Consider the following 10,789-nt stretch of genomic DNA (forward strand, 5'->3'; position numbering starts at 1 on the left):
AGTTTTCTCGAAGCTGTATATGAGAAAAGGACGTTCAGCGGGGCTGCCCGAGATGTGCCGAATGACAGCGAAACGAGCGCAAGTAAACTCTTTACATCGACATTTAGGCGTCACTAACATTCTTGTCACTGTAGTTAACGATGCAAGGAACTTCTGAATACGGACACACCGGAGAGTTGTCTTTCCTGATTGGTGTTTCAGTCAATGGTAAACAACGTGTAACTATTGTAAGTCTGCCCGATATAAGTAAATTGGTGCAAAAGCTTGTGACAATAAAACCGCATCACTCACGCCTGCACTTAATAAAGGTAACTGGCGTCACTTTAGTTACTGGTGTGATCTACCGCTTATTTCAATTCAACCGATGTGAAATTGTGATTAGATAGCTGTCATCACTGGTGAAATATCATGATCATGAAATGTTTTTCAAATTAGATCTATACTGAAAGCATATCAGTTTGTAAATAATACATTACTTTTGTGTCTTCAGCTAGATTCTCCTGGTAAAATACAAGGATATGGACCAATAGGCCGACCATTACGGTCTTGATATTACACCTTTACCTGCTGAACGGCATGTTTCATGGCACATTTTGCTGTCAATACTTCAAAATAAACGTGGCGGCTAATTTGATAATGTTGTCAATACCATAATGAAAATGTACAGTTTGAGGATGGAACAATATGTCATGGAAATAAAGCAATTTATTTTCTTATAATTATAATACTTGTGTATAGTCCCCTACCCTGTTTGCGTTATTCTACTGCATTGGAAAGGTATCAACTGGTGGATTTGTAATCTAGTCAACCATGACCGATGTGATGAGGCTGTCTGTGAAGTAGGGGGATCCAGTTGATGAGAGATGATTGTAGGCGGATGGGATTAAGTAAATAAGTTATTTGCAGATAAAAGTAAATTTTACGTATTAGGGCATTTTAAACATTTTTGTAACACAAAGTCCACATCTCATGTTTATGTGGTGCATGCTCTATTATGTATGGGCTGTTTAAGGCTTTAAAACATCTGCTCCATGACTTCTTGTCTCTGATATGAAAATATTTTACAGAAAAAATAGAGACATTTTTAATATAATATAATATCATATCATATCATATCATATCATATCATATCATATCATATCATATCATATCATATCATATCATATCATATCATATCATATCATATCATATCATATCATTAGCTGAGAGACTCTCTTCACTTTCAGCCTAAAATTGCAGTAATCTAGACTTGCCAACTATTATGGCCTTGTATGGGTGGTATTGGATATATATGTTCCAGGCTCTGCATGAGGGACTGCCACAATCAATATTATTCCAGCGTTGTCATGCAAGTAATCAAATCGTCCAGGCAAACTGATGATTGATATCATGAGCAGCAGCCTTGGTTGATTCAGTGTTCCCGCTAGCTTTTGAAACTGCCAGTCCTGGTGGACTGGTAACTTTAAAAATTACCAGTCCCCTCTAATTTTTGTCAGTCCCAACTTTCAACCAATAAAAAAATGTATGAAAATTAACTGGTATTAATTCTTTCAATATCATGTTCAATGCAATGATGTCACCTCTGAAGTAGTGTAGTTATATCTACTCGTCATTCACACAAAGTTCAGTCACAATTCTCTCTTCTTTTTTAATATTTCAAGACTAAGTCGCTACAAATATATATGTTATTTTCTTGCACTAGAAATAGACAAGGGGAAACCCTAGACAAGCTGACTTCATTTGAAAAATATACTTATATGAATATCGCCGTTGTTTTGTTCAACAAAGATTTATAAGGTACTTTATTTGCCGGTCCACAGGGACTGGCAGTCACATGAATTACCGGTCCAAGCCTAATTTAACCGGTGAAAAACTGGTAATTACCGGTAAACAGGAACACTGTTGATGCATGTCATCATCTCCCAATGCTCATGATGTCAATCACTGGTTTGTCTGGTTCAGACTCAGTTATTTACACATCGCCGTCATATAGCTGGAATACTGCTGAGTGTGGTGATAAACAACAAAGAAACAAACAAATAATATTGTATACCACCATACTCCTGGTCTGAGTTGCTCTCCGTTGATAGTCCGATGTCTCATGCTGATCATGTAAGAGATGTGATGACCCACACTCCCCAATTTTGTATCTACATGAATATCTTTATTCATAATAAGCAGACCCGTGAAGGTTCGGGGTAGAATAGATCTTCAGCAGCCAATGCTTGCCGTAGGTGACTATGCTTGTTGTAAGAGGCGACTAACAGGATCGGGTGGTCAGGCTTGATGACTTGGTTGGTGCAGGTCATCGTATCCTGATTGCGTGGATTGATGCTCATGATGTCAATCCCTGGATTGTCTTGTTCAGACTCAATAATTTACAGACTGTCGTTATATAGCTGGAATATTGCTGAGTGCAGCATTAAATTTAGCAATTCATTGTATTAGATTTCGAATGTAGTCCTCATGGTCTATGAGCATGACAACTGATATATTTCGTATACAAAGGTAGACTACTGAGAATGGCGTTGAAGCGAGTGCTGATCACGGGAGCATCAGGTCTGCTGGGGAGGGCCGTGTTCCAAGAGTTTTCTGCTGCTCCGTCATGGGAGGTTCTGGGGCTGGCATTCTCCAGAAGTGGCGACAAACTAAGAAAGGTTGATTTAACCGATCCCAGTGCCATCCAGCAAGTTGTACAAGAGTTCAAGGTATGTGCCTCGTGATCATGATAATTACATGTTTGATTACAGTCTTGGTAATAATGAGTTTTTAATGTATATTAATCAATGGATTGAAAAACCAGTGACCTGTGAAGATACGGGTTAGAAAAGGTCTTCTGCAACCCATGCTTGCCGTAAGAGGCGACGATGCTTGTTGTAAGAGGCGACTAACAGGATCAAGTGGTCAGGCTCACTGACTTGGTTGATGCATGTCATCGTATCCCAATTGCATGGAGCGATGCACATGATGTTAATCACTGGATTGTCTGGTCCAGGCTCGATTCTTTACAGACCGCCGTCATATAGCTGGAATGTTGCTGAGTGCGGTGTTAAACAACAAACGAATGAAAAACTGGTACTTCAAGTTCCATCAATGTGATACTTTTATTCAATGTGTTCTGTCTTTTCCCCCATGTGAAGTCACCGGTCTCATTGCCCCAAGCGTCAGAATAGTGAAGTAGCTGTTTTTTACAAACTTTTTGAAACGCATCGTTTGTAATCTTGACATTGTGAATTACAAATTATCTGCCCTTCATGGGTTAATGTGATTAGCCTTGTGCTTCACACAACACCCTTCTCTGTGGACAGACATTATTTCCTCGTAGCTGGTACGTCTTAGTCCATGTCCTGTAATTGTATCTTCCAGCCATCTTGTGTAATCCATGCCGCAGCGGAACGACGTCCAGACGTTGTTGAGAGTCAACCCGAGGCCACACAGAAGATCAACATTGATGCTACACGGACCCTGTGCACAGAGGCAGGTAGGCTGGACATCGATGTCTAGCGGGGCGGTGGGGTAGCCTTGTGGTTAAAGCATTTGCTTGTCACACCGAAGACTGGGTTCGATTCCCAATATGGCTACAATGTGTGAAGCCCGTTTCTGGTGTCCCCTGCTGGGATATGGCTAAAAGCTGCATAAAACCATACTGCCAACAATAATTCACGAGGCTGAAAGAGGTTTCATGTCACAACAGGATATTGGAGAATGCACTAGATGACTTTATTATGGACTTGATGGACTGCATGGAAATCCCAGTATTGTTTTTACAGTAGAACATGGATATAACGAACTACAAGGGACCGGAGAAATCAGTTTGATACATATACATTGTTCAGAAAAACCTTTTCGCTCAGAAACATGAGTGGTATTTGGGCTTGTTGGGGATCAGATATCAGATGGCTATCGTTAGTTTGCTGTAGAGAGTTTTTTATGTACTGTTTTGCGACATACCCACTCACTCACTCACTCACTCACCCATATGTGTAGCACATTCCCCGACTGGGGTCCTCGCCAGATGAGTTGCATTTTTCCCACGTTTGCCTCTGAATAGGGTTACACCTGACACAACGTAGCTCAAGGTGGGGGCGTGGGTGTTATTGTGACTTTCGTGTTTCAGGCAAGGTAGGGGCGTCAGTGTTATTGTGAGTTTCATGTTTCAGGCAAGGTAGGGGCGTGGGTGTTATTGTGAGTTTAGTGTTTCAGGCAAGGTAGGGACGTCAGTGTTATTGTGAGTTTCATGTTCCAGGCAAGGTAGGGGAGTGGGTGTTATCTTGAGTTTCGTGTTTCAGGCAAGGTGGGGGCTTGGGTGTCATCTTGAGTTTCATGTTTCAGGCAAGGTAGGGGAGTGGGTGTTATCTTGAGTTTCATGTTTCAGGCAAGGTGGGGGCGTGGGTGCTGTTTGTGAGTACTGACTATGTGTTTGATGGGTCCAAGCCTCCATACACAGTGACAGACCAGCCGTCACCACTCAACATGTACGGCCAGAGCAAATATGAAGGGGAGAAAGTCACTCTGGAAACTAATAAAGGTTTGTAAAAGTCACATAAAGTTGTGTAGCATTTCATACCAGAACAGCTACAATTGCTTATATGGATCACCGTATAGCAGTGTTCATGAAGTCTCCAAGAGTCGGGGGGGGTCAGGTAGCCTAGTGGTTAAAGCGTTTGCTCATCACGCCGAAGACCCGGGTTCGATTCCCGACATGGGTAAAATGTGTGAATCCCATTTCTGGTGTCCCCCGCCATGATATCGCTGGAATATTGCTAAAAGCGGCGTAAAACATACTCACTCACTCACTCACTCCAAGAGGCTATATCATTATACGTTGATTTTCCTGGGGACAAATGATATCAGGACATTTTCAGTGTATCATCACATTTTTTTATAGGACATTCTTCTATGTCATTACTAAATTTGTAAAACACTCTTCAGGTGATTTTGGATGACAATTAGTCCATACCTGAGACAATGAACCAATCTTAAACCTTGTACTGAGTTATATGTTATTAGCAGATTTGATTTTTGTCATCTTTTACCCCTTGGGATGTGGTGTATTTCTGTGGGACTGTTGGTAAGATCTCAATGGTATTGTATTTCTGTGAGACTGTTGGTAAGAGCTCAATGGTATTGTATTTCTGTGAGACTGTTGGTAAGAGCTCAATGTTGGTGTATTTCTGTGAGACTGTTGGTAAGAGCTCAATGGTATTGTATTTCTGTGAGACTGTTGGTAAGAGCTCAATGTTGGTGTATTTCTGTGGGACTGTTGGTAAGAGCTCAATGGTATTGTATTTCTGTGAGACTGTTGGTAAGAGCTCAATGTTGGTGTATTTCTGTGAGACTGTTGGTAAGAGCTCAATGTTGGTGTATTTCTGTGAGACTGTTGGTAAGAGCTCAATGTTGGTGTATTTCTGTGAGACTGTTGGTAAGAGCTCAATGTTGGTGTATTTCTGTGAGACTGTTGGTAAGAGCTCAATGTTGGTGTATTTTTGTGAGACTGTTGGTAAGGGCTCAATGTTGTCTGGTCCTGGTGCTGTATGGTGCTGTGTCCTGCAGGTAATGGCGTACTTCGTGTCCCCATACTCTATGGAGAAGTGGAGTATCTAGGAGAGAGTGCTGTCACAGTTCTGTTTGAGAAGGTCAAGGACACAACAAAGTCATGTGTCATGTCTGACTATGAACGTCGGTACCCTACAGCTTGCCGGGACGTCGCCGTCACCATCCGACAGTTGGCAGACAAGAAATTGCAGGTACATGGTGAACTTGTGGGATGACAATTACTTATCTTAGACCAAAAAAATATTACTGGGTAAATATTATTAAAAAAAACTAAAGTTACGTTTTGTTAGATTTTTGCATTTTTTGTCTTTCTAATCCATGATGAAGAGGTTGTGCAAATAAATGTGTACTATTCTTGTTTTGAACAAATCTATAAAAGAAATATTTGGTGACCTTGAACACCCACCACTGTTGATGTACCAACTGTCCCTTTGGAGGACATTAGGCAGAATAGGTCCCCTGACTCTCACGGATGATCTGACTAAGAGGGGATTATAACATGTGACTTGGCTGTGTGTTACCCTGACAACAATGTGTGACTTGGCTGTGTGTTACCCTGACAACAACAATGTGTGACTTGGCTATGTGTTACCCTGACAACAACAATGTGTGACTTGGCTCTGTGTTACCCTGACAACAACAATGTGTGACTTGGCTGTGTGTTACCCTGACAACAACAAAGTGTGACTTGGCTGTGTATTACCCTGACAACAACGTGTGACTTGGCTATGTGTTACCTTGACAACAACAATGTGTGACTTGGCTGTGTGTTACCCTGACAACAACAATGTGTGACTTGGCTGTGTGTTACCCTGACAACAATGTGTGACTTGGCTGTGTGTTACCCTGACAACAACAATGTGTGACTTGGCTGTGTGTTACCCTGACAACAACAATGTGTGACTTGGCTGTGTGTTACCCTGACAACAACAATGTGTGACTTGGCTGTGTGTTACCCTGACAACAACAATGTGTGACTTGGCTATGTGTTACCCTGACAACAACAATGTGTGACTTGGCTATGTGTTACCCTGACATCACCGTGTGACTTGGCTGTGTGTTACCCTGACAACAACGTGTGACTTGGCTGTGTGTTACCCTGACAACAACAATATGTGACTTGGCTATGTGTTACCCTGACAACAACAATGTGTGACTTGGCTGTGTGTTACCCTGACAACAACAAAGTGTGACTTGGCTATGTGTTACCTTGACAACCACAATGTTTATGGTATTCACCATTGGTTGGTCTTGTATGGTCTCATATATTTACAGTCTTCTTTGATTTACTGTGTTAACCATATTAAGCCCTAATATGTGCCCGACCAAATTCTAGACCAATCTTTATAATACCCCTACGCCTCGTCTAAGGCGCCGCGATTCACTGTGCAGAAAAGCGTCCCTTGGGCACACCGGAAACCTATGAATGTGGGTTCAAATCCCGGTTCGCCCTCATTATGTTTCTATTTTTGTCAGCACCATACCCGTGCTCATGGGTTTCACGGAAGTGGTAAATGTCTAAGACCTGCATCACTTTGGGCTTTCCTTACACATTAAGCTGACACGTCGTGCTATAACTGGAATACTGTAAAAAGCGGTGTTTAACCCAACTCACTCACCCACTCATAACCATTATCTCTCAAGGTTTAGGGATCATAGGTTCCTGGCATGTCCAGGGGACACAACTCTTCAAGCGAATCGTGGTGCCTTGGCCACCCCATTCACTGAGAACGGCTGTGAGATGTTGATATTTTTGGGTTCAAAAGATTTCTTGAGGTATCCATATATGCAGCATGGAGATGCAGACTGCATACAACTAGTTCCAGATGAACAACCTGTGTGGGAACCTTCAACGATTATCACACTGAGAGTACTGAAAGCTGAACCTGTAAAATACAATTAATTATGGGCCAAGTCTAAGATCCAGAGTATTACCGCAAAGTGAGTATCTAGCTACCAAGCGTCACCAGGAATGATAATTAGTTGTTTTGCTTTCTCCTCCAGGATAACTCCATCAGCGGTACCTTCCACTGGAGCGGTGATGAAAACATGACCAAGTACGACATGGCTGTGGCAATGGCGGAGATATTTAGCCTCCCAGCCAGTCACATCGAAGCCGATAAGAAGCCTTCCCGTGGTGCCACACGGCCCTTCAACTCCCACCTGGACTGTTCCCGCCTCGAGGCCCTGGGCTGCGGTCAGAGGACGAAGTTCAGAGAAGGCATTGCGCACGTTCTCCAGAACTACAAACCCTAGACAAGGAAGAAGCATGTGGAAGATGGAATTAATTATGTTTTACTTATAGTGTTATATCTTTTCCTGAAGGACATATTATTCCTGCTAGTTGGGGACAGTATTACTCTTTGTAATTAACCGGTGACCATGGTTATTGACCAGTAGAGGGGAGGTGGGGTAGCCTAGTGGTTAAAGCGTTCGCTCGTCATGCAGAAGGCCTGGGTTCGATTCCCCAAATGAGTACAATGTGTGAAGCCCATTTCTGGTGTCCCCCGCTGTGATATTGCTGGAATATTGCTAAAAGAGGCGTAAAACAATACTCAATCACTCAGTATTGACCAGTAGAGTGCACCTGATGATTAAACGTGCAACACCAACTCATTATGAAACCAGTTGAGCACACTACCAAGCTCTACAAAGGTGATTTGGCCTGGTTCAGCAACAGCTCCCTTGATTCCTGCTGTGAGGAATGTACATGCTTGTAGTTAGAGGGTGGCGGACGCAGGATTAGGCCATTAAAACAGTGTCTCTCTTCAGAGCTCATGTTAAACAAAAGTCAGTTGTTTTTGTCTAAATGGGCACATTTAGATCGGGGAACATGAAAGATTCAAACAAATTTGTCAGCAACCATTATAGACAAGGAAAGATAACTCTCCAGAAAGTCCAGAAATACATCCATGTTGCCCTGTACACAACACACTACTACAATCTGGACATTCACAGAACTTGGTGGAACCAGATCGGAGGTAGAATTGGTCTTCAGCAACCCATGCTTGTCCTAAGAGGCGACTCATAGGATTGTTGGTCAGGCTTGCTGACTTGGTTGATGCATGTCATCGTACCCCAATCATGTAGATCGATGCTCATGATGTCAATCACAGGATTGTCTAGGCCAGGCATGATTATTTACAGAACGCCGTCTAAATATTGCTTAGTGCAATCTCTTAGTCTTCTAGTACCAGGGTAGGTGGTGCTTTTATTCTGCAGGGTGCTTGTTGATGTGCTTAAGACGAGGAGCTGCAGGGGTCAGCTTCTATTTATTATTTGTTATTGGTGTGTGGAAATGGCTAAAAGCGGTGTAAAATCAAACTCACTCACTCACTCTCTTCTGCTTCTGCACATGTGAGGTCGGACATGTTGGCGGCAGTCATTAGTATAGTTAGAGACCATATAATAGATATTATATGGTCTCTGGTATAGTATGGTGTACTTACTTTTAACCAGATGTGCAACTCTTAGAGTTATTCGTTGTTTAGAATAATTTAACATTCACAATGACCTTCATATGTTGATACTTTTAGTGTTACATCATGTAAAGTTTTACATTTGAAACAAGAGAGGGTTTTCAAGGTGACTTTTAGTCTTGTACACACGCCTTAATGTGATCAATAGCCTTGAAGAAATGCTGTCAAACAGCAGAGCGAGCTGAATGGAACAAAACTTGTGTCAGTTTAGATGTTGTAGACTGTACTGTTGGACTCCAAGTGTGTAGGACATAATCTTTGGCCGGAGTCATCACCAGTTAGGGAAATAAGAGCTAAGGAAGGTATGGATTTATCAATAAAAACATCTTCCAGGTTAAATACTACTGAAGTACTTGAGTCATGACAAAGTAGACACAAGTTATGGACAACAACTTGTGTGATTACTGTGGTACTGTACTGTTTCAGTATAGATCCCTATGCATTGGTCATGTTCCACATAGGGGAAGACTGGGAATATTGTGTTGGACGAACAAACCTGGCAACACCCTAGACTAGCAACCAGACCTGACTGTCTTCTGATACAGAGGGTGTTTGAGGGTGTTTGTGTTGCTACAGAGGGTGTTTGAGGGTGTTTGTGTTTTGTGATTTAGCACAGGGATGGAGAGTGACTGTTTTGTTTATGAGTCAATGTACTGACTTCAGGGGCTTGGGTACTGGCAGTACGACCATATAGCAGTACAACCATACAGCAGTACAACCATACAGCAGTATAACCATACAGCAGTACAGCAGTAGAACCATACAGCAGTACAACCATACAGCAGTACAACTATACAGCAGTACAACCATACAGCAGTACAACCATACAGCAGTACAACCATACAGCAGTACGACCATACAGCAGTACGACCATACAGCAGTACAACCATACAGCAGTACAGCCGTACAACCATACAGCAGTACAGCAGTACAACCATACAGCAGTAAAACCATACAGCAGTACAACCATACAGCAGTACAACCAAACAGCAGTACAACCATACAGCAGTACAACCATACAGCAGTACAACTATACAGCAGTACAACCATACAGCAGTACAACCATACAGCAGTAGAACCATACAGCAGTACAACCATACAGCAGTACAACTATACAGCAGTACAACCATACAGCAGTACGACCATACAGCAGTACAACTATACAGCAGTACAACCATACAGCAGTACAACCATACAGCAGTAGAACCATACAGCAGTACGACCATACAGCAGTACGACCATACAGCAGTACGACCATACAGCAGTACAACCATACAGCAGTACAGCAGTACAACCATACAGCAGTACAGCAGTACAACCATACAGCAGTAAAACCATACAGCAGTACAACCATACAGCAGTACAACCAAACAGCAGTACAACCATACAGCAGTACAACCATACAGCAGTACAACCATACAGCAGTACAGCAGTACAACCATACAACAGTAAAACCATACAGCAGTACAACCATACAGCAGTACAACCAAACAGCAGTACAACCAAACAGCAGTACAACCATACAGCAGTACAGCAGTACAACCATACAGCAGTAAAACCATACAGCAGTACAACCATACAGCAGTAAAACCAAACAGCAGTACAACCATACAGCAGTACAACCATACAGCAGTACAGCAGTACAACCATACAGCAGTACAACCATACAGCAGTACAACCAAACAGCAGTACAACCGTACAGCAGTACAACCATACAGCAGTACAACCATACAGCAGTAAAACCATACAGCAGT

At 42.3% G+C, this 10,789-nt stretch overlaps 1 protein-coding gene across 2 annotated transcripts; it reads left to right on the top strand.

Annotated features, from left to right (window-relative positions):
• Window positions 1-150: 150 nt before the first annotated feature.
• LOC139449666 (methionine adenosyltransferase 2 subunit beta-like) lies at window positions 151-10,161 on the top strand. 2 transcript variants are annotated; one of them, XM_071231148.1, is made up of 6 exons: window positions 151-227; window positions 2,509-2,708; window positions 3,367-3,481; window positions 4,376-4,528; window positions 5,554-5,747; window positions 7,561-10,161. In XM_071231148.1, the coding sequence occupies exons 2-6, from the start codon at window positions 2,523-2,525 to the stop codon at window positions 7,810-7,812; spliced, it is 900 nt and encodes a 299-aa protein (XP_071087249.1). In that variant the 5' UTR covers window positions 151-227; window positions 2,509-2,522; the 3' UTR covers window positions 7,813-10,161. The 2 variants fall into 2 exon arrangements, with proteins under 2 accessions (XP_071087249.1, XP_071087248.1); XM_071231147.1 differs by having other exon boundaries at window positions 193-308.
• The last annotated feature ends 628 nt before the right edge of the window (window positions 10,162-10,789 follow it).

The sequence above is a fragment of the Haliotis cracherodii genome, unplaced genomic scaffold, assembly GCF_022045235.1.
Source record: "Haliotis cracherodii isolate W230 unplaced genomic scaffold, xgHalCrac1.p SCAF_8, whole genome shotgun sequence".
NCBI classification, from domain to species: domain Eukaryota; kingdom Metazoa; phylum Mollusca; class Gastropoda; order Lepetellida; family Haliotidae; genus Haliotis; species Haliotis cracherodii.

Excerpts from the sequence above, each read along its gene's own strand:
- LOC139449666 (XM_071231148.1), top strand. The coding sequence starts at position 2,523 with ATGGCGTTGAAGCGAGTGCTGATCACGGGAGCATCAGGTCTGCTGGGG. Across the intron at positions 4,529-5,553 it reads CACTCTGGAAACTAATAAAG|GTAATGGCGTACTTCGTGTC; the intron begins GTTTGTAAAAGT and ends TGTGTCCTGCAG. Across the intron at positions 5,748-7,560 it reads TGGCAGACAAGAAATTGCAG|GATAACTCCATCAGCGGTAC; the intron begins GTACATGGTGAA and ends TTTCTCCTCCAG.